Source organism: Etheostoma cragini, chromosome 4 (assembly GCF_013103735.1).
Source record: "Etheostoma cragini isolate CJK2018 chromosome 4, CSU_Ecrag_1.0, whole genome shotgun sequence".
Lineage (NCBI taxonomy): Eukaryota > Metazoa > Chordata > Actinopteri > Perciformes > Percidae > Etheostoma > Etheostoma cragini.
This window is the reverse complement of record NC_048410.1, coordinates 28,035,224-28,059,974: the sequence shown is the minus strand read 5'-3', so window position 1 is coordinate 28,059,974 and position 24,751 is coordinate 28,035,224. Positions and strand designations below refer to the sequence as shown.

At 40.4% G+C, this 24,751-nt stretch overlaps 1 protein-coding gene across 2 annotated transcripts in view; it reads right to left on the bottom strand.

The window, feature by feature from the left end:
• igsf21a (immunoglobin superfamily, member 21a) overlaps nt 1–24,751 on the bottom strand; it is a 217,678-nt gene that overhangs the window by 144,273 nt on the left and 48,654 nt on the right. For both annotated transcript variants that reach the window (XM_034868272.1, XM_034868273.1), the window contains exon 2: nt 3,127–3,239. In XM_034868272.1, coding sequence (XP_034724163.1) covers nt 3,127–3,239 — 113 coding nt within the window. The remainder of the gene's footprint in view (nt 1–3,126; nt 3,240–24,751) is intronic.

The window sequence follows — 24,751 nt, the reverse complement described above, 5'->3', positions numbered from 1 at the left end:
AGGAGTTTATCCATTGATTAAAATTAACCAGAGTGCAGAGGTGCACTCAACAGACAAGCTACAGACACATTTAGCTCCACGATCATCAGCGAGGTATACCTGGGCTCCTACTGAGATGTCCCATATATATATATTCATCAGAATGACAAATGAAATCAGGCATAGCATGGGATGAGCTTATATGTAGGTCCCTGCGACATGATTTCTACTAAACAGAACAGCGCATAACCACCATCTTCTCAAATGATGCATCATTGCAATTCGGTGTATGCTATTAAAGTATAATAGACAACTTGATGGCACTACCTAGACATAGTGCTTAATCCATGGCCTGTCAGTATTCACAACTCACTAAAAACATGAATGTGGCCTACAGTGCAAAACCGTAGACACTTGAGAGGCTTTCATTTATCTGCTCTTGAAGCGTGAGCTGCAGGGATGTACAACATCCATTACAGAGGATCACTCTCACGCTTCTGCATTCACCCCCGTCTCCGTATGTGGTGCCATCTTGTGTAAAATTAAATGCTGCACCTACACACACCCTTACAGTCCACTCTGTGTCAATGATATTTCTACGGTCCCCTTAAAAAAATATTCATCAAAATGAACACAAAATGCTTTTTAATAGAAAAGCAAGTGCTACAAGCACTTATAACAGGGTTCAAGCCTTGTGGGCGTGGGTCGCCCCCGACGACCCGCCGAGTCTGTGAAAGCGGAACCCTAAGCGGGACGGGAGCGAGGCAAATGTCAGGAAATATTACTAATAATGCGTGAGCTGCAAGGCTGTAGTATATTGCAAATGCAAATTTTTGCCCCCATTTACATTCATTCGGTTATAAGCCAAAATGCGTCTGGCTTGATTTGAGGCCCCCCCCCTTGATTAAGGGCCGATCTTCACCAAATTTGGTACAGTGCCACGGAGTTGCATGGCAAACATGAATCCCAAGTTTTGCATTGAAAAGATTGACAGGAAATGTGTTTTCCGGCAGACTGTGGGTTAGTGTGGCTCGTACTGCGAGGTTTATCTACAACGATCAGAGTTAGGCCAAGCACATCCTAAGACATGCTAAATCTGAGTGATGTGTTACGCATTAAAAAACCTCAAACAGAATATGTCAGGATCCAGCCGCACAAACGAGCACTTGCTGAAATATTCAGTTTATACAGCCCGCGTCTGATTGGCCAAGCTCTTATTAGACAGGAGGATTCCCCAGGTGAGTATCAACCCCAGTTCCATTCAAACAGGAGGTAAAATGAGAAGTCAACATTATTTAGACAAATGAAAGGCAGAGATTAAAGAAACTTTGGCAGCCAAGTGTGGGTAATTGATTTATAATTTATCAACGGTTGTGCTGAGCAGTGGCCACCGGAGAGATCTGGCCAGTTTCTGTTACAACCTCTGTGCTTTCCTCACGGGGGCACTTAATATGGACAGCTCTGTTCTCGCAGCGGTTATTTAAACTACAGCTATCAATAGACACCCCAGAAATCTGACGGAATATAAGCAAAACAACACTCTCCAATCCCTGCCTGATTAAATGAATTGCCACTGCAATGAAAGTGATCTATGATACTAAGGTAAATGTGTATAGTGCCATGAATCTCTTTTTGTCCTACCTTGAAAGGTCAGCATTTAGCTAAGATGAGTCCAAAGACACCGTTTTATTTCACATTGATAAAAGTGAAAAAGCAGAAGTTACTCTAAAGACAGAGTTCCCGCCTTAGCAATAAACCCCCGCTCGCTCATTAAAGAAAGGTGTTATATTTCTAACGAAGGGCGGAGGGTGAAACCATTGTGAATGTTCAATCACAACGATCAAATACTGTTGAAACAATGATCTAATAAGATGCAGAATCCTTTTTGGCAGGATCTTTTTAAAATTCTCTTTTCTCTCTTCTCTCCCACCATCGTGGTTCAATTACTTATTTGATACTCAGTGATGTATTATCACAGAGAAAAGACAATAATAAAAAAGAATTGTTAAAATCGATGCCACACAGGCTGAAATATCTGACTGACTTGTGTTCCAATATTGGTCAAGCTCCAGAAATGCTGGATCCTATGTTACCCACAATGCAACTCAATAGCACCTTCCTCCTCGCAGCATCATTAGAGTTATTTTTCAGACTTTGGAGAGCTCCATCCAGAGCCAAAAATACATACACAAGCACATCCAACTGTTTTTACAGGCTCAATAGTCTCCTCATGAGCAAACAGGACACAGTTGGTGGAGAGCTCCTCTAAGCCACATCTATTGTTCAGGAAATCAGTACTGCAGTTCTTGTGTATTCTCATTATCAAAGCACCCCTTGCGAAGAGTCTTTCCGCGCAACTTGTTAGTCTTGGAAACCCATCAGCATGTTGGTTAAGTCACAAGCACCAAGAATGACAAGACAGAGCAAGAATGCATTTATGGAATAACCCAGCTCGGCTGATTTCTGGCTCTGCAGTTTGTCTATATCAAAATTATACAAATTTAATCATCATTTAGGAGCTTCAAACAACTTGGAGAAGAGTCTGCCACTTTTACAAAGCAAACCTGTAATTGGAGAGTTTTTGGCAAAAACATGTGGTCAAATAGGGGCCTCAGTTGCTCCTGCTTTCCAATTCACGTGCTTATAATTATTGAAGTGAAACAATTTGATCATCTGTGATCTGTAATGCTTTTTGCAGATTCATTTAACCAATCAAAACCTTTAAAGATGCCGTGCTTATGGACAAAATAAACTATCTTGGCCATATAAGAGGTCTTTTTTTTTGTTCTCCTCCAACAGCAATCTAATTATTGGCAGCACATAAGCAGTGTAGTTCACCAACTGGGATTTTAATAACAACTGGGTCACCAGCTGTGAACTATTAAGACATGATGGTGATGACCAGCAGATTGAGAAATCAAATTTCCAAGAAACAGCCAGGGATGCCTCCCATAAAGCTGGCCCAAATAATAGCTTGTTTCCTAACAATTGCAGTTTGACAGCGCATGGTTGTTCTCCTTACGCTGCCATTAACCTGTAATAGGACTATTGGCATTGACCTCCTCAGATGGCAAATGGCTAACATGAAAGAAATGGAGAAAGAGCTTAATGTCATGGAGTGTACACAGTGTAGACAGGTTTACTCACCCTGTACCAAACAATCTCTCGAAGCCTTCCGTCTGTTTTGAAGTTACACTTGAGGGTAACAGTCTCGCCCACAACAACGGGAGGCAATGGCTCTATGGTAACAGTCAAATATCCTGGAAAAAGAAAAACATGGAATTAGTTTTATTGCAGTCATATACCATAAAGTACTTTGCCTGAACAATAAACATGAGTTTTGATGTCCTGATGAGGTAAGCGTTGGACGACAGCAATGACGTAGCCATTCATTTACAGATTATGATTTTAACCCTCATATTGTCTTCATATTGTCCTATATCAATGATCATTGTATTACCCCAAAATAACATGATTGATTCCACACAACGCTTTTGGGCGAGTACAAATCTCTATTTTCATTCAGTTTGGGGTGTCTTATTCAACTTTATAGCATTTCAAAAAAGAAATTGAAGGGTTTTGAAATAGTATTGAGTAAAAGTTGACATATTCCAGTCTGTGATTATCCATCAACATCCATTCCTTTAATTTTAGACTAAATATTTTCCTAATTTCTGGTTCCTAAACATTAGGTATAATTTCCTATAAATTAGGTTTATTGACCATTAATTCCAAAAGAAACTAACACTAAAGTTAATAAGTTGGTGTGACGTAGTGTAGAAAACGTCAAAAAAGTGACAAACACTGAAAAAAAGGGTCAAAAGTGTTGAAAAAAGGGACCAAAATGTAAAAACAAAAAGTTTAAAACATCCATAAAAAGTCAACAAAAAAGTCTAATTTTCAATTTTGATTGTAAGATAGCACAAAAGTTTAAAAGCTACTCTTTTGAAATAGTGCCATGAATAATCTTTATGCAATTACATAACAAGCACTCTTCCACATGGGGGTTAAGTATCTTCTTACTGTATATTAGACTTCAGTTGTATTTTCTTAAATGGTGACTTGAGTTCTTCATGATTTCTTTATCTGGTTTGTAAATAGCAACCATTTCCATATCATTCTGTATACTGTATATATTTGGGATCAATATCTATCTATCTATCTATCTATCTGTGTTATTGTGTAGCCAATCATGTTGCTCAAGCTCTAGTTGTTTGGAGACACCTGGAAGCTGCTTAACTTCCTCCTGGATCCATCATTTTCATATTCTATATTTTTTTGGGGGTTCATTATCATGGGTTGTCTCCATTAATAATTGTTTAGTAAGTAATGTATTTACATTGATCTATTCCGTACATACATCTATTGCACAAGTGTCCATCCTGGAAGAGGCATCCCTCCTCAGTTTCTTCCATTTTTATCACTGATTTTTTTTCCGTTCGTTACCAAAGAGAGTGTTGAAAACGACAGAGGTTGTTGTATGTTACAGAGGGTGTTGTATGATTGTAAAGCCCCCTGAGGAAAATTGTGCCATATGAATAAAATTGACTGGACTGATAACTACCCAAGACCGCTGTTAGCTGTGTGACATGCACTACGTAGCTGTTAAAGCATTATTATCAATAACGATAAGCAGTATTATCTATTCAGTATACTGTTTTGTCAATTTCAAATTCCATCTCCTACATGAACTGAAAATGTGCTGTGGCTGTATGTAAAACAGAAATGCTTCTCACATTAAATCGTTTCTAACAAATGAATCTGCCTGTTTTGGTGTTTCACCAGTGTTTTATCTGAAGTTGTTTGCCTTGAATTAACTTCCTCAGTCAACAAACCTCTGAGGGAAGCAACGGCATTTGAACGGCATCACGATTCGAACAACTGCTTTGAAGAATTTCTCATTCATTGTCAGTAAATATAAAGAACATAATGAGAAATGTCAGAAACAACAACAGAAGTGTCGGGTTAGTGATGAAAATGTATTTTAAAGGATAACGCCGCCATTGATGTTGACAATCTAACTCAGTCATTATCTCTATAACACCGTTTTACTTACTTTTAGAACATTAACTGTCTAATTAAAACTAGTTTTTTCTAAACATGGACCCAATTATTCTATGTTTTTCTTTAGTTACTAATGGGGACAAGAACTGTTTAAATTGGTCCAGTATTGAGCGAGAGCCTTGTAGCCGATTGCCGTGAACCGGGCTGCAATGTAGTCCTTGAGGGCAATTATGCACCATCAATGAACATTAAAAGTCAAAGGCTCCGATTTTTATTATAAGTGTCCGACTACTATGGAAAGATGGAGAAAACTTGCACAAAAAACCCACGAGAGGTGATTTGTTGGCAGAAGAGAGCAGTGGAAATGTCGGAGAGACTAGTGCCTGGGGAAATGTTGTTGAATTGGAGTATTAGGCGTAGCTAAATGTTATCTTAAAGATTTGTAATTGCGCTATTTCTAAATTGTGTCAACAAAATGTCAAGCTACACTTGACTTTTACTCTTACAAAACCACTTACATTTCTTTTTCAAATGCTATAAAATTGAATATGACGCCCCAAAATTAAGGAAAGTAGAGATTTGGACTTGCCAAAGAGCTTTGTGTGGAAACAATGCCAAAAAAAAAGAATTTAATCAATCATCAATTTTGGGTAATTACAATTGAGCAGTTAAAAAGAACATTGATATAGGAAAGCGGGTCAAGTTGACCCGTGGACAACATGAGGGTTAATCAAATAAGATTTTTCTTATTGATGGCCTGCAGTGTGGGCACACAGAGTTGGATGACTGTGCCAAAAGTCTGGCTGAACTCCAATATAATTTGGCAACAGTAACAATCGTTAGCATATAGCGTAAAGTATGAGCGACTGTTAGGGACATTATTGAGAATAACTTTGCACGTATAGTACATGTAATTTTCCTCTCATTTCCAAATATAAAAACAAACTCATTCACGTGACATACTGGATATCCCACACACGCTAAATGCATTTACACACCCACCTGAATGCCTCTTATGAGAACTTGTGAAATGCTTTCACACACTACTAAAACACTCTCATATAGTGTTTTCTATAAGTTATTGAAATCATTCACAGTTGCTATCGACAAAAATTGTCTTTTTGTATGAAAGCATTTTTAGCTTTCATTAATGCGGAATGCATTGCAGTTGAACCAGAAGGTGGTTGAGATAAGAAAACACATTTTGTTAACACTCTTTAGTTTTTTAATTGGTTTAATTTATTCCTGTAATTTGCTATTATTCAAAGATCTGCGGGTAACTCTTATTTTGTTGTTTCATTGTTTAGCATGCTCCAAGTGAAAAGGTTTTTAAGATTATTAGTTCTACTTAAAAAGAGATAACAACGGGAAGATTGGTTGTTCTAAGGTGATGTGTTTCACTTGGAATTAGCAATACCATCAAATACAAAGGCAGTCAGATCAATAATAATGAAATCACTATTATATGATATATCGGGCACATTGCCCAGCTCTTAGTCACTCAATTGGTGACTAAGACAAAAAGACTGTCTGGACAAACTCACTGTATGCATTTCACAATGCATGTAGACAGTTTTCTTTTACATTACATTTATTGTTCAGAGAAGGTGCATTACTTTGAAAGTAATCAATATGAAAGAAAGTCAGGTTGCACTACATATAAACCAGTTAACAGGTTGATAAAGTCTCAAATGTTTTCCCCTTGACAGTACAACCCCTAGTGACACATTTGCTTGTGTTTAGATCCTAATACCACACTGAGAAATACTCTCTTACAAGTACAAGTCCTGCATTTGAAGTAGGTAACATATAATCAGAAATGTACATGTACCTAAAGTATTGAAATGAAAGGTATTCAATGCAAAAAATTCCCCTTGTGAATGTGAATATAAAAAGAGCCTTTTATAATAATACCTCACTCCCATGGTGTTTGGCCATTTGTGTCCAGAGATATGTCTTGAAAATATTGGACATCACGCTGAAACAGGTTTATTCAGTCGCCTCTCTGCAATACCGCTGAAGTGTGCATGTTTTGTCCTTGTTAGGTTGCAGCGAGAACATTGTATAGAGATTTTTTAGATAAGAATCTATATGGCTACATACTTTTCAGAGCACTATGCATGGCATGATGGATCTAAAATACTAGCACATGTGAACAGTACAAAATTTCCAGAGTTACAGCATCTAAACAAACTCTACTTTGCTGAATAATTCCAAAGTATATTGTACATAGCTAACGTATGTACAGCAAATGAAATAGGGCATATAGTGAACTTCTCATTTTAGAAAATGACTACACAATATAGCTGTGGAGTTGTGTGACACACAGTACAAGCAGAGTCACAAAAAGATCACCACCAAATAAAATACATTACACAGCAGAAAATCTGTGTCACTTGCCTTTAAATAATAAGACCCTCACCCACGTGTTTTAACCTTTTGTTTTAAATGGCCAAACACGCACCAAAGGTTCACGAGGCACGTCAAAAAGCTTTGACATGCCCACTTTAAACTGGATTAAATGGGTTAGCATCAGCTGAGAGAACCCGATGCGACCAAATCTGCTTTTTTTAGAGCGTTACTGTACCGGTGTGATCAGAATCAAAATGTATACTGTTGTGCGTTCTCGCTGCACGTCCACCTCTGTCCCTTCATCTGAGGTCAGTGTTCTTTGGTAATCAATGAAACTGGACACGCCAGTCGTGAGTGGAGGATGTCAATGATCTGAAGATGTTAGTGATCCTGTGAATAACGCTCATACTGTAATTCTGCTGCTGTGCCTACATACCATTGCAAAATACCAGGGCCACTGAGTGTCCAAAGGTTTCTTTAAAAAGCCCAATAATAATTTTGAGGGTGATTATAAATGACTTAAAAAAGTTGGGACTGATGCAATGAAGGACGAAGGACAATCAGAATCACTTTATTGATCCCTGAAGGGAAATTCTGTGTTACAGCTGCACTAAGTATATCAATATCTGAGTAGAAATATAAGGAGTGTGGATATGCACGGTCTTTACATAGTTAAAGGAATTTTTATGATACAGTGCTAACATAATTAAGGAGTTGTAATGAAGCAAGTATACTTTAGCATACATATTTCCAATGCATTATTAATCTGTTTTGTGATGAAAAGTGACCGCAGTGTCGGTGGTTCTGGTCAGACATTCACAATCTAGCCTATAAACTTGCGCTTTGGCCTATATTTATCATTAAAAAAAAATTTAAAATATATGAATGAATTGCTTAATATCATTCAAAAATTCAAACGGGTAATAATAGGCTAGAGATTATGATGCAAGTTTTACGACCCTGTCTGTCATGAAGCTAAGTCCAATGCAACCACTGATAGGGAGATCTGTAATATGCAAAACATTTGATCTTTTCTAAAATTCTGCTGGTTCTGTTGTGTTGGCACTTCAAATCTAATGCCTTAAGTGCGCCAAAGGAGCATCAACTGAGGCGCGACAAATGAGTTGGTCAATTATCGCTTTTAGTGCGTTCGAGCTTATAAAGTTCAAGGTATCTGCATTGGTAGACACAGATCAGAATGTCTCTCGTGGAAGCGCACCTAGATTTGCTCATTAAAGGATCTTAATTTAATCAGCAGGTTGAAGAGATCTTCTCTCCATAGTCAAATTGAATGAATAAACCTTTCCAGAGACTGCATGTCATTAACACAGAGCTGATGCTCTTAGAGAAAATCCTAACCACTTACTACCAACTCCTAAGGGGAGCAGCCTGGCCTCGGTGTGAGTTTTCCAGAGGGATGGTACAAATACACATTAGAAGTACCACCGTCACTCACTCGCCAAGAGATGAACGTGTTCCTTATCTTTAGTAAAGGACATATTCAGTTTTAGGTTATAACAAATCCTTCCAAATTGTAGATATGCTATCCAGTATATGCACATACTTTAGATCAGTGATTCTCACAGTGGGGTCACGGGAACCCCAGGTGTCCTTAAAGGGGTCCTAGGGGATCCCCTATCAAAAGAGGAATGATTGTATTTACACTAAAATGTCATCCATAAGTATCCCAATGACAGAATGTATAACTATTTTGCTCATGGGATTCATTCACTTTCTGTAATAAAACATCTAAAAGATGGAGAAGTTTTATGGAACAAGCATCAGAGTGACAACAGGGCTGCGGCGGTGATTGTGACAGGGAAGGCCAGCCTCATGCCTAATTTTACCAACATGTTAAGTGTAGCACCAGAGGGGAGAGGCTACTGGAACACTGTTACACCGAATACAAAGGGGGATACAAAGCTTAGTCACTTCCACCTTTCGGCGAGTCAGATCATGCTGCTGTTTTCCTTATGCCCAGATAAAGATAAAACATGAGCCTCCAGCCATGCAAGAGATCCAGCTCGAGCCAGAGCAGTCTGAGTTCTTTCTCCAGGATACGGACTGGGATATGTTCAGACGTAGCTCAGATCACAGCATTGACGAGTTTAAAGGAAGCAGTGTGGGCGCATATCGGGCATGTTGTGGATGATGTTGTCCCCAAAGTCACCATCTGAATATATGCAAACCAAAAGCCATGGGTAAATCATTCCATCCACGAGGCCCTGCTGCTTACAACTCGGTGTTTGGATCTGGGAACATGGAGGAGTCCAAAGCTGCTGCGTACAATCAAAGGAGGAGGGTGAAAGACGGCAAACGGAAGTATGGGTTGAAGATCCTGTCCCGGTTTGAACAGTCTGACACCAGATGTATTTGGCTAGGACTAAGGGCAATGACTGATGCTTCCATCATCGTGAGCACTGACGCCTCGCTGGCAGAGGAACTCAACGCGTTCTATGCACATTTTGACACATTTTTTGAATAACATCCAGGCCCATGCATTACGAACCTTGAACAGGAAGGCAGCAGGTCTAGACGGCATGGCCGGACAAGCAATGCTGGGCATTACTCCAGTGTTCACGGAGATATTCAATCTCTTGTTAACCCTTGTTTTGTCTTCCCGCCGACACTAGAATCCTTTTCACCTCAGATGCCTTAAGGTTACCTCAGCAGTTACATAAGAACTTTAACTGAGCCACCATTGAAAGCCTTATTACTAGGAATATAAGAGCTTGGAATGGAAACAGCACTCAGCAAGACCGCAAAGCCCCAAAGAGAGTAGTAAGATCAGCTGAACGTACCACTAGGAGTGCCCTACCCACCTAGAGGAAATATAGATCAGGAGAGTAAAGTCCAGAGTAAAGGAAATCCCCATGGATCCCAATCACCCCAACTACTGCCTCTTCTCTGCCCTCCGCTCTGAGAAACGGTATCACTGCCTGAGGGCCAACACAGAGAGAGAGAAGATTTTTTATCCCCAAGCAATCCGGATACTGAATGAGGAATGTAGCAGGAGCACAAACACATTGGAAACACCTCATTCACTTTAGACATTTCTTCTTCTCTTCATTTTCTATGTATTCCCTTATTATTTACACATTGCACAGCCATGGAGACATTTGACAAAGCATTTCACTACATATACTCTGTATAATTGTATGGCCATGGGATCAAGTATTGTCGGATGGGGGTCCATGGTCCACTTTGTGTCAGTTTAGGGGTCCTTGATGTCGAAAAGTTTCAGAACCACTGCGTCAGATCCTTACATAAAAAATAATTAAACATATCAAGTTAATTTCTTGTGGATCACCATGTGTGGTTGCAGAGATTAATTCTGAACAATCCATTGACTATCTGGCACAGAGCAAAATAAAGCATAGCGAATGATAGAAAAATTCTCCGGAGCGTGAGGGGAAGGATGAGGAATTTTAAAAAGAGCAAATTACATGGGTTATGCGCTCGTGCCAGGGAAGTTCACATTTCAAATAATCCCTAAAAGAAACTGGAACAGTTGCAGACTACACATACCAAGATGGAAAGGCATAATTCCCACGCAATTCAATATCCATCGAATGCCAGCCAAATGATTTCAGAAATTAGACACGTTTTCTTTGCCTATTCCCTGTTGAAAGTGTTCCAACGGAGCATTATCTGTTGGTTAGCTTGATGTCCTTGTTAAAACAAAGTCTATTATGCTGTTAATTCAACTCTGAGGCGTGGAATATCAACACTGTGTTTAGTCATCACCCATCGGAGACAATTCAACACATTTATTATTTTGGCAGAATTAACTTTTCATCCGTGCAGGCCAACAGGTCATCATTTACTTCAACCAGCAGAGGTGCTTCCTTAAATACATATAACACAGCACAAATCTTACGTTATTTATGACAATCTACCACACTGTTAGGATTCCAACATGTTAATATTTCGTTCGCAATGGGGAAAAAACTCGACTGTCGCTCGTTTTACTCTTCAATTGACAAGCTTTACTAAAAGAAAGCCATTAAAGTTAGTCAGATAGCTTTAATCTGCTATGTTGTACAGACTGTATGAACGCTGGGCACTTCTTTTATTTGACTTCAGTGTGTGAAACAAAATATTTTAAACAGTCAGAGGGGATTCTCCTTCAGTGGAAAGAGCAATCCATGAATTATGAAGCATTTGAAGACAAAGTGCAAAACAGTTTCTCCCAAAATGTGTTGGAATTCCCAATATTCCCACTAATGTGTATGTTGTTTGGTGCATGGCATTTGGAGCCTAAGGAAATATGACTTCATGATTGATATATCCAGTAAACTCTTACAAGTTATGTATGGCACCGGGAACATCTTCAGTTTTAATTCAACAGAAAGAGAGACTTACGTCTTGTTTTCAGGCTAGCGCTGCACAATATCGATCCTTCCTGTGTTATGAGCGCTGTATTCGAAGGAAGCCTCAAGTATATTTATACAGGGCTCACAGCCACCTACAAATACACTCATTCTTCATGAATCAGGTGCTCTGCCGAGGCTAACACATTGAAATAAACACACAGGTAGAACCAACATCTGGTGTCACAAATAGCACCAATTACTGTGAGGAGAGATTAAAAAAAAGATGATTTAAAAGTTGCCGGATCAAAGGAAAATGTTCAGCATCCTCAGAGAAACCAACAGCTTTTAACTTTTATTATCTGGGATTGTGAGGGTAAGCATACTTCAGTCAAAAATCCTTGAAAGAAATTTACTTGTCTTGAAACTTAAATCCATTTGGCCATGAAGCAGAATACCAACATATCGTCGTGCAAGCACATAAGCAAGTGTGGAGTGGCCAGAGAGTGCATGGCATTTAATTGGCTCATATTAGCTGCTTGTAGAGGCAGACAAGGCCTCTGGCTTGTCTTAATCCATCAGAGGCGCTGTTGGAACAACATCTAATGAGGGCTGCAAACTATGCTTTCTCCCATTAATAACAGCAATTTGCCAAGATGCAATGAGAAAACAAAACACAGCCGATGATGGACCGGCCTAAAATCTGCCTGTTATTGTGGCCTGTGATTTATGGCTATAGTCTACCTTTGCTTAGATGTCATTGCAACTAAATATATGAGAAAAATTGAGTTTCTCAGCTCTGTTCCTCATCTGTGCCTCTAAGCAGAGAGAATAAATGGCTGATCTGTAGTGTCCAAAAGACATTTATGCGTTATCACTTTCACAGTATATGTGAAATATAAGCTTTTCACTAAGTGATAGCAAGGACATAGTACATAGTACCTGAACCATGTTCACAATAACAAAGACATGACACCATGGCTTCGGGGGAAGCAGTGCATTAGTATTTGTGTCCTCCCCTGAAAAATGCTCCCAGAAATCACTTGTTCAAGCAGGATATACGATATATAATTACGTTTTCGAGTGGCGACGCCCTCTTGTGGACATAGTAGTTATGATGGGACAAAGAAAGACAGGACTTTCAACCCAGGAGACCGGGGTTCGAGTCACATTCGAAAACAGCAGTTTAAACGTCACGTTCAGCGTCACATGCGTACCCTTTAGGAAATGAAGTAACGTCTTATTTTAACACAAATCACAATCTATTTCTCAACCTAGCTAAGTAGTTGTTGTGCCTAAACATGACCAAACTGCGATCGTAGGAAGTTTTATTAACACTACTAACATTCAGCGTAAATGGAAGTGAAGTAACGTCTGATTTTAACCCAAACCACCTGCCTTTTCTAAACTTGAAGTAGTTTTTGTGCCAAAACTTAACCAAACTGCAACCGTTTCTGAAATGGTCACGTTATTTAATCTATTGATTCTTGTACAGGTCACTTAATAATTTTTGTGTGTCGATTACGAATTAAATGTATTTCAATGGGAAGCCTATTTTGTGATTACAATATCGAGTAGTATTGAAAAGTCGCATAGGGAGGTTGGTTTGGGGGGGTGGATGGGCCAAACAACACAGAACTTTCACCTTGGAGACCGGGGATTGCGTACCGCGTGTTGCCGTCCCTTTCGGCGTTCTTTGTTTCCTAACCACAACCGTCCCGCTGTTGTGGCTGGCTAGTGGCGTTTTATTTCCCCGTTGTTGTGTCCCCCAGAGACCGCAGATCGGGTCCCGGCGGGAGCTGTTGTTACCGTCATTTCCCCGTTGTTGCGTCCCCCAGAGACCGCAGATGGGGTCCCGGCGGGACCTGTTGTCACCGCCATTATCCCGTTGTCACATCCCCCAGAGCAGCCCAGTGTCATGGCAGTTCGTGGAATTCTTCAAAAATCGTGGCATGTACCTTTAATTAGCAACAATAACGTGACCTGTACACAAATCAATAAAAAACAAAATGAGGTGTCCATTTCATGAACTGGCATGAGACAGGGTTAGATATGAGGTCTTATTTACCGCCACCACTAGGGGTGCTGTTTTCTGACGCACTCCTGTGAGTTGTATGTTCCTACCCTTGTATTCCAGGGCAGGAACCAACGACCCATGTCGTCTGGTTCGGGGGACTTGTTGTTCTGTTTATGTCTTTTAGAAAAACAAAGATTTTGGCACCCTTGTTTACGACATCCTTAATTAAACACATGTCCAGTCGTGTGGACACATTGGTAATCAATACATTCTGCCATGTGACTTTATTGAAGGTAAACGCTTAAGGCAAGTGAGCGAGTGATGTGCAATTAATGTGATGGGAGGCTCTTTGGAGAAACCATTGTCAGTGGGCAATGATCTGGAAGGCCCATCTGAAACATATAAAAGTCTGGAGCCTAAGGCTACATGGGGTATAGATTAAGTAAATGGAACACGTTATGTCATATTCACACTATTCTTAATAAAAAACATTCACTAAGTAAGGACCAAGTGGCTATTAAAGACCCTGAAGAGCCAGACAGGTATTTGTACTGCCTCATCCTTTCATATTTTCAAACATGAATAAAAGGGTTAGAGTATTTACAGTATAGGTTACAGAATAATAGGACAATGGAAGCAAAAAAGTGTCAAAGTTCCTCATTTATGGTCCAATCACCAGGTTTGGTTAAATGGTGTAAAGCATGTTAAACGGTAACAACAGCAGATTTCTGAACTATAGCATTAGGTTCTTATGAATTTACAAAAGGTGTACAAACATGTGTACTTTTATAAGTTATTTGAAAAAAAGAAGTAAAAGAAGAAATCACAGCTTTGTTTTAAAGTAAAATCCATCCATCCATCCAACTATTTGTTTTCCAACCTTTGGCCTTATTTTTGTCCTTCATTTTCCTTTTTGTTTGTCTTCATTGCTGAGATGTGTCCATGCACCATGTCTGGTAGTCAGAGCTTTACTAGCCAAGTGCTCTGAGCAGGCCCAAAAGTGATTTGTTGTGCTGCCTTATTGGTCTCTGCTGTAAAGCTGTATCTACCTTTGTTGCATCCCCACATCTCACAAATGGCATGGTGTTCTAACCACAAATGATAGCCTTAACAACCAGAACAGGGTTGTAAAGATGTCCTATTATAGTAACTGTTCTTAGATGAATTCCTACCAGGAGGCAACATGCACAGTTATCTGATTTATTTCCAGTCAAATTAAAAGTGTGAATTGGGACCTATGCTTTTTCTTATTTTCTGTTGTATATTATAAACAATACAATGTCAGATGTCTGTATTAAAATGTGGCCAAAGCTTCAAATACTGTGTTTAATATATGCAAAAATAATCCCTGTAAGCAAACCTTATATTCCAGATGTTTCTGATCGCTCCACCTCCAAATGTTGTACTATACTCCTTTACTCTAGGCAGATTACTGCAGTATTAACATTACATACACCGCTACATGTAGCTACATACTAACATCAGGGAAACCTGTAACCTTGGTTGCAGATGTTAATTTCGCCACAATTACGGATCACATTCCTGCTGGAACATGTTCGATTGTGTAGTTTTTAGTTTAGAAGCATGAAATCATGATTTACCATAATCGAAAATGCTGCTATGTCCGTTACAATCGTGACCGGCTGCATTGACAAAAGATGGCAAAAAGCCCAGTTCCAGAAGAACCTAGAATCGTTGACCAATCAGAGCCGCCTGGGCTTTTCCGGGAGGGGGGCTTAAAAAGAGAGAGTGTCCAAGACAGAGGGTGAGTAGAGCAGCAGACATTGGCAGTATGAGAAAAATAAGGTTTTTGAACAAGAAAGCATGTAAACGTGTACTGCCCCAGTTTGCCTATGGTCCCCCAGTGGCTAGAAGTGGCAAAAGGTTTAAACTGAACCCTGCATCCTGCTCTGCCTTTGAGAAAATGAAAGCTCATATTGGCCAATCTGGAATCTTGCTCCTTGTGAGGTCATAAGGGGCAAGGTTACATCCCCCTTTTCTCCGTTTTGCCCGCCCAGAGAATTAGGCCCACCCATGAGAGATAGACATCATGGCTTTCAAGGTCTATATAAAAGAGACTTCAGATACAGTATTAGGGGACCACTTAGGTTTATATAAAAGGGACTTCAGATACAGTATTTTGGGACCACTAAGGTCTATATAAAAGCATCCAAAGAGCACCATGCCATGGGCCCTTTCAAAAATGAATGCTCTCTGTCCACTGGAACGCTATGGAGTTTCTTTTAAAATTGTTTATTTAAAACAAATTATACTCATCCAACAGCTGGAATTAGAAACAAAGGCCTGCCTCTAACAAAATCCTGCTTCAAATAAAAGCCTGGTACCGTCTATAGTTCAGGTACATAAAGGCCAAGGTTTTTAATTAAGGGAATTATGGAAATAGAAACACAAAATGTAAGCACAAAGCTGAAAATAAACAAAGTTTCTCTTTAAAACAATGAAAAGTTATTATCGTGACTGTATAATCGTCGGCAAACAGCAGCGCTGAAAGTCGCAGTGGATGAATGAGCATTGCCTGTTCAACGAAGTCATCACATCTCAGGTAGTGATTTGTAACTGTATACGGAAGCTGAGCTAAGGGAGCGTTACGCGGAAGGAGAATCTGGATGACTGCTTGTTGATTTATTCTGGCCTACAATCCCCGCCTGTGGAGAAGGTCTTCTTTTCTAAACAGAAAGCTGGTAGCTGATGCGTTTTCAATCAGAGTGATTTACTGTTTAATGACGTGCTTCAGCTTCAAGAGTGTCCGTTGTAATCCACTGCCATCCCACAAGCCCGTACAGCTATCACGTGGAACACTAGGAGTGGGTGCTCACTCAGAAGGGCCTCAGGCATGAGGAATTATCATGTCATTTGTGAGAAGAGTTGAAACCACGGAGGAAATGCAGCCTTCCCACATGGAGTTAGTCAGATGCAGCATTGTGTTTGTCATCGCGGCAGTTAGCTGGCCAACTAGAAAGCAATGAATCTCGGAACCCCAGGCATGAAAACAGTATAAAAGCTGAGAATGATACAGCGGATCCACGACCCTCTAGGGGGGTTGCGGGGGTATGCTCCTCCGAAAGTTAAACGCATCAATCTGATGCACTGTGAGAGCAAAATTAACATGATAGATCTATGTAGCATAGATGATTTAACCATCAACACATTTTTGTACAGCATACAGGATTACCTTGTGTTGAACTACTTACTTTTCTATGTATTACTAGTAGGTTAGAGGACAGCGTATGTATGCTGTTCTACCTCTCCCTACATCAAAAGGACAAGCTTCGCACGCTAAAATGGACATTTCTTTTGATAAATTCTTTCATTACAAATGGAGCATCCAATCTTTTCATTTTTTAGCATTATTTTTGTGAATATTTTTGTGTGAAAAGGACATTAAAACACTCATTTGTTAAAAAAGTACAGGGGAGGAAATTATGAAGGAAAGCATGTTATTTGACAGTTCTGTGAGACAGCAAAGGCAACATGATCTGCAGCTTAAGTCAAAAGCATCTCTTAAAGATAACATCCATTAGACGTTATTTCCAATTGTCTGTTTATCCAAAGTGCAGCAGATCAAATAACTACTGAATGTAAGAGCAAACTTACTTTATTGGGCAAAAGAGTAACCCAGCTCACTGTCTGAAGTTAAACAGACAACTTGCCATGGTGGACAATAAGACATATCATTTTCTAACTCTCCCCATCGCCCTTTTGCCAAATTTTGCACCCTTATTTTCGACATTTAATGTTCTTGGGCTTAGAGAAGAGCAGCTCTAAGGCCCTGTGGGCTCGACCCAGTAATGGAGACCCTTAGTCAGGCAGCCAGCTGCTCTCCTCGCCGCCTGTTAAGGCGCATGGAGCGCACTGCCAGTACTCATATTTTCGATGAGAACATTAAAGTTGTGTAGTTTGTTATCGAAGTTAGTTAACGTTTAGTGCAATGAGGGGTAGCCAAACCCTGATCATCCCACACTGCAAAGACATAAACACCAATGGAAAACCGGTGTAGCTTCCCTTTAACATAAGATAACGCGAAATAACAATACAAAGGTTTTGGCAAGACAAGCTGGACAGGAGACTGTCAGCCGTTAGCTAACACGTAACTTATGAATCCTTTTAAAAACAGGAAAACAAGCCTTTTCCCACCCCAACGCAATATATTGAACGACACGCTTTCAGAAGATGCAAGGTTATAGTTGAACAGCAGCCACATAAGGATTGGTGATAAAGACAAAGGATGACCACTGCTGCAGCATGCAAGTGGCCCACTGGGAGTTGGAGTGCCAGACCTTCCATGGCCACACCATCAGGAAAAATGACACAAACAGCCATGTCGGGTGTAGATTATCCAACCGGGAGCTTGTATGTACAGGGATAAATATGCCATTAGCTTGTGCATTTCCTCTGGAGATTTGTAAAGCCTAATCTAATCAGTGCGGGGAGTTTACCATGCATGCATTAATTGAAATTCCAGGAGTGTGTATGACAAACAGGAAAAACGTAAAAGGCCAAAACAGCACTGTTTATTTCAGCATGTCGCGTCCGCGGACTGGTGCATTTTATCACTAAGCTACGATTACAAAAGGCATTTTTGATGCTATCAGAATATATGGAAATCATGTGGCCTTGATATGTCAGTAATGACTGTAAAACCTGAAACTCAAGTGTGACAGCCAAGCACTATGAAAAGAATGGCAAAAGCTTCCGGGTCTGAAAAGTTAAGTCAATGCAGATGTGCATTATACCTGTATTTTATCTTATTTCCAGCAGGGGGAGACTCTGCTGGTTACAAAAAGAGGTCCGTTTTTATAGAAGTCTAAGTGGAAATTACCATATTGCACTTGATTTGTTACCTCAGTAAATATTTTCATTAGGAATTTATGGTTTCTCAATAACGGATAAGCGGATGAAGATAGATGATGGATGGATGGATGGATGACACTTTGTACGTTATAATAGCCATGCATTTGTTTTTGGGTGTTGTCCATGTTTTTTGTCTTAATCTTTGACCCTTTGACACTGTCTTTTTACTTCATCAAAATTGATTGGAACATTTTGGTCACCTAAAATTTTCTTTTTCTGCATTCCTTCGAACAAGTTAGCTAGCTAGCGTTAGCTGGTAACTTAACCCTCATGTTGTCCTTGGGTCAAATGGACCAGTTTTCCTATATCAGTGTTCTTTTTAATTACCCACAATAACATGATTGATGCCACATAAAAGCATACATATTCCAGTCCGTTCCTTTAATTTTACTCAAAACAATTCTTACTTTCTGCTTTTCTAACTCAAACATTAGGTATCATTTCCTATAAAGGAAAGAAGGTTAATTGACCATGAACTCCAAAAATAACTGTAAAGCTAAAGTTAGTAAATTAGTGTTAAAAACGTCAAAAAAGTGACAAACATTGGAAAAATGGGTCAAAAGTGTTGGAAAAATTGACAAAAATGTAATAAAAAGTTATAAACATTGATACAAATCATCAAAAAAAAAAGGTCCTATGGATGATGTCTCTGCTGCTATGTCCAGTCTTTAAACAGTCTAGGGTTGACAGGGATAATTAGTACTGTGGATGAAAAAAAAAAAAATTTTAAAGGGAGAATATGGTTTTTGACATGACAATGTCTGTTTGAAATGAGATCTGACCAACTGTCAAAAACTGTAAAAAAAAAAAAAAAAAAAAGTACTTTATTAAACACAACCTGATTTTATAAGCTGCAAGCCAATAAGGCTGTAAAATAGAATGCTGTACTCTAACTTTAATCTCCCTCTGCTTAGCTAAAGAGATTCATTATAATGACATATCTGGTAAATTTTATGAGAATTGAGCTAAACTTATGACATGTCTGTAGAATAAAAATGCCTTCAGTTCATGAGAGGATATTGCAAACCTGCATGATTCTCGCTATGTGAATCCATCTGCCTTCTAGCTTCATTATTGGAGCTGAAAATGATTTGTTATCATTGTTCTGCGGCTGCCAATCTCAATAATTGAGGGAAAGAAATCAACATATTTCTGCTCACGGTGGGCTATATGACTGCCTTTTGACAAAAAAAAAAAAACACACTCAAAATGTCATGCATCTACAAGTAAATTATAAATCGTCTGCATTTACATAGCATCTTTTTACCTTAGCGCTTTACAATTTGCCTCTCTGTCACACACACAGTCATACACCAATGGTGGCGGATCTGCAATGCAAGGCGCTGGCCTGCCCATCGGGAGCAACATGGGGGTGTCTTGCTCAAGGTCACTTTGACATGCAGACAGGATTGAACAGACAACCTGCTCTACCTCCTCAGCCACAGTATTAGTATGAGAAAGATATGTTTTGCCGTAAAAATGTGTTCAGACACGATAAGAAGTTTTTAGAACAAGTTTCCGACCTCATCTTCTATGCCCCCTTATGGCCCTTAGAGCCACGCTTTTTAGAAATGCAAATGATGTATTCATGACAACTTTAGTGTCAGCCATTGTCTGCCTATCCCACCGACTGTAAACTCCAGGGACTGATGTTCCTTCCAACAAAAACAGTGGGCTGGCCACCGGAGCACGACTTGGCACTCGGCACAAAGAAAAAAAAGGGTTTATTTGAAGAATACTTGCATGTCATGAACCTTTAACATAGGAGAGAGTATGGATGGCGCACACAGCACAGTGCTGCAGGCTGACACACCAAGGTGTCAATCTGCACAAGCTTTCAGGAAAAGGAACAGTCCGCGGGGTATGTATAGGAGGTAATGAGGTATGATGGTGCAGTTGTTTGTCCATGAAATGTCTGGATTTTGTAGCATTTTACCAACTGTTCTCTTGAATTTGGAAAGGCAAATACAGGGACAATTCACTGTGTTTGGTGATATGAATTTTACTGGAATATAAACCAACTTTTTTTTGCATTATCAGTAAATTGAATCATAGAGAACAACGTTTGACCATACTAGAACTGGTAAAAGGAAAATCACTTGTAATGTGAAGTAACTCCCGTACATGTAAAGTAAGTAAATCAGCTGCATTGCCTGAACAATTAAGTGGACAACTGTGGTTTCTATAGAAACAGAAAATATTTTCCCAATTCCTGCCTCAGCATCTCAAAAAGGTAATTTTTCCAAATAGGTTAGCATTTATATGATGTTAACTCTTATTATCCTATGCTCCCATTTCCATCCCCCGGTACAAATCAACACTTTTCATGAATGGGTCCATATAATATTGTTCAAAAATGTATGTTTCTTTTCATAAATTACGTGATGCTGGCTCACTGTGTAAGGGGGGCAGTAGATCAGTCAGTAGGGTTTGGGTTTGGGAACCGGAGGGTTGCCGGTTCAAGTCCCCAAACGGACCAAAGTATGGTGGTGGGCTGGTAGCTGGAGAGGTGCACAGCAAAGGTGCTATTGAGCAAGGCACTGAACCCCCAACTGCTTGGCGTGCCTTTCCATGGGCAGCCCCCCCCCCACTCTGACATCTCTCAATTCCGTGCATGTGTGTGTAATTCAGGCCTGAGTGTAATAACAATAGAGTGTAAATTTTAATGATAAAGTACACATTATTATTATTATTAATCGGCTGCAGAGCTTCGTGACACTGGCTCCAGACCTCTGTTGTATCAGCTGTGGTTGGTAATTCGGTTACCCAAAAATAGGTGACTTTGAGCCAGGTCCAAAGCACTGTGAGCTGCCGGTCTTTGCGGCAGACATTACGGTTAAATTTACCCATCCATCCATCTTCGTCCGCTTTTCCGGTAACAGGTCGTGGGGGCAGCAGCTCGAACTTCCCTTTCCCCGAGTCACATTAATCAACTCCAACTGTGGGATCCCGAGGCGTTCCCAGACCAGGTTGGAGATATAACCCTTCCACCTCGTCCTGGGTCTTCCCGGGGCCTCCTCCCAGCTGGACGTGCCTGGAACACCTCCCTAGGGAGGCGCCCAGGAGGCATCCTCACCAGATGCCCGAACCACCTCAACTGGCTCCTTTTGACGCGAAGGAGCAGCGGCTCTACTCCGAGCTCCTCTCGGACGACTGAGCTTCTCACCCTGTCTCTAAGGGCGACGCCAGCCCTCCTCAGGGGCTTGTACCCTGGACCGCTTTCTTTCGGTCATTTCACTGGTGGAAGTCCAGAAAATATGAACATTTTGCTGCGATGAAAGTTAACATTAGGCACCAAACGACTGGTAAAGATTGTGGTTTGGAATAAAAAAACTCCTACAGAACACGCATTTCCTGGGCAACAGACTTGTTTTCTTACACAACGACTGTTGTGAACCATACTGAACACAGCAAAAAACAAGGTGAAAATCTTACGATGCTTAACTTTTCATGGCTTCTTTACCGAATAGTTCATGAGAACATGCTTTACAAAGAGAGCGTGTGTTACACATGGAGTAAACACAGTTAGAGCTGAGCCAGTCCAATTTTTTGTGACAAATGCTGAGCTGCACAAGCTTTAGGTGGACTCCAGGGAGAATAGCTGTGCCCATGGCCCCAGCTAATGGAGATCCCAGCAAATCAAATCAAAAATCAAATCAAAAGCCAACACGGCCAAGATTTGTTGATTTGTGTACAGGTCATGATTTTAGAACGTGACCATTTCACGTACTGCCACGACACTGGGCTGCTCTGGGGGACGCAACAGTGGGGAAACGAATGAAATGCCATAGATGCTAAAATGTAAACAGGTAGGCTAAATGTCTTCAGCTGTAAGTTTTGTTGGTAGCATGTTCACAACTTTCTTCTGCGTGGAAGGGAAAAACACTGTCTGAGGCGACATACGGGCACGGGGCTACATTGGGCATGCGTCGAAGAGTGCGACGCACACACGCTCCGACCCGAGACAAGCAAACCGAACGGTTCCGGTGTTTTTTTGTGAACCGTACCACCCCTAGGAAACATAGATTCAACAAAGTTAAAGTGGAAGTGGAAGAGATAAAACAAAAGTTTTAATACTGCACGATATCGTACGAACCCGTTCATGAACATGCGTTGAAAGATAACTTTTTAGTTAAAATTTAAGCTTTAAAATATGTATAAAAGGCCATGAATAAGCTACATAAACCTGTAACATGAAAAAAATCGTAAAAAAAGAATCTCAAATCAGTATCAGCGCCTTTATAAACAAAATCATCTGAGCTGCTCAAATTTATCTGTATTTTTCCATTACTTAGTAATAAATACAACAACAAAAATGGAATGAAATGTCACAGCGCCTTGGAAATAGATATTCCAATCTGTTTTTAATAAGGTAAATAGGACCTGGGTGCCATATTAATAAAGCCTCAAAGAAATCATGATGCTGTTACCAAGGAAGCGAGTTGTCCCGGTAACCCAGAGACAGACTCACTAGGGCATCAATCACTGTTTGTGCATTCAGTCTGCGGACGGCTGCATCACCACGGGTCATGAGCAATGGCAGGAAACGAGGGAGGAGACGGGGGCAGTGTGGAGAAATGGCCGTTTTGAATGTCAAGCGGGAAGATTTGAGGAATGCATCCAGCGTGCGAGGAACATAAACTGCAGAGTCAGTTTATGATAGCAGAATTGCTGCCGTTACAAGAAGGATATTTCATGTTGTTTCAGTGACTATTCAGATCATTTCGTTGGTTTGCTCTTGTTTTCTTCACTTTGAAGCCTCACTCAAACACTTCAGAAGCACAATCTCCCACTGGCAGTGCTTTTTTTTTTTTTTGCTTAAATCATTTCACTGTTGAGGCCAAAAAGAGGAAATCCAGTTTGCCTTGATGTTCCGAAAAAGGGGAAAACGGGGGAAAAAGGAAGCATTCAAAAACTATCGCCAAAGTGACCTCGATTAAGATATTGACAATTGAGTGTACAAACACATCCTGCAGGGTTGTACTCGAGCGCCGCCGATTTCAGGTAACGTATTATATATTTCAATTAACTCTAGTGGCCTGCAAAATGAGTCTCCCTGCCATTGTATCCTTATCTTTTTTTCTGCTCACGGCAAAGTGCGCTCTTCCCTCTTCAAGTTGACAATGGTACAAAAAGAATGACAGCAAAAAAAGAGATTCTGTCATCTAGCCAACTTCATTTAAGGGCAGAGACGTCATGTTGCGCGTGAGGCAATGGAAAACTGGAGTGCATAATACAGCCTAGAGGGAAGAGGCCCGTTGTGTAAATGGAAGTAGGAATGAGCAAAGGGAAAGGAACTGTCAGAAAAAATATAGTTTTTGTAAGAGGAGTCATTCTTTTGAGAGATCACATTTGTAATGTTTAATCTGTCACTGTGACAAAAACTGCAATGAGGATCATTGAGAAGATCTAAGAAAAGCAGGCTTACAGTGGAAGGGATACAGAAATGAAGCACGGCGTATGACTGGAAGTTCAAAGAACACATGTGCACAGCAGTTTTGGAGGTGTGATCAAAAGTGATCATTGAAAGAAAAATGCTGGCTTGTTCTCTCATTCTTGGATGCATCAAGCTCAAAAATGACAGGTTTTTCAGCCATCGTAGTCCAATTACAAGAAGTGAAGATACATGGCATCGATGATGCTTTCTGACAAGGCTGCTGTCCTCGATTGCTCTGCCACCCTAAAAGATCCCTGGACTCTGAGACCATCCACCTGTTCCTCAGCACCGATCTTCAAAACGGCCAGCGGGTGTTTGTTCGTCACTCAAGAGCCAAGCAAACTGGTAAGGGGATAAAAAAATGAAACTTGCATGCTGATTTATCAGCACTGCGGTGAGGATTAAAGGACTGCCAACCCCCCCGCTTGCATCCCCAACCCACCGGCTGCGTGCTTTGTTTCAGCAGCTTTTAAACCCCCTCCGTCTCTTAAGATGTGCTTCATCACTTTAACAGAATCATGAAAACGTTGCTGGATAAAAATGTGCTGCAGAGGAGACAGGCGGCGCAGTCCCCTAATCATCGATACAATTCACCTCTATGGGAGGTACACAGGCATGTAGGTCAGGTAAGCAAAGCCTCCGTTGTTTTTCACAAGCCAACCTTTACCGTCAATAAAAGGAGAAAAGGGACACGCCCATACCCAATTACAAGCTTTGTTTTGTGAGGGATGAGGAGGCCACATGAAGGCTCATAAGGAGAAAAAAAAACACACATGC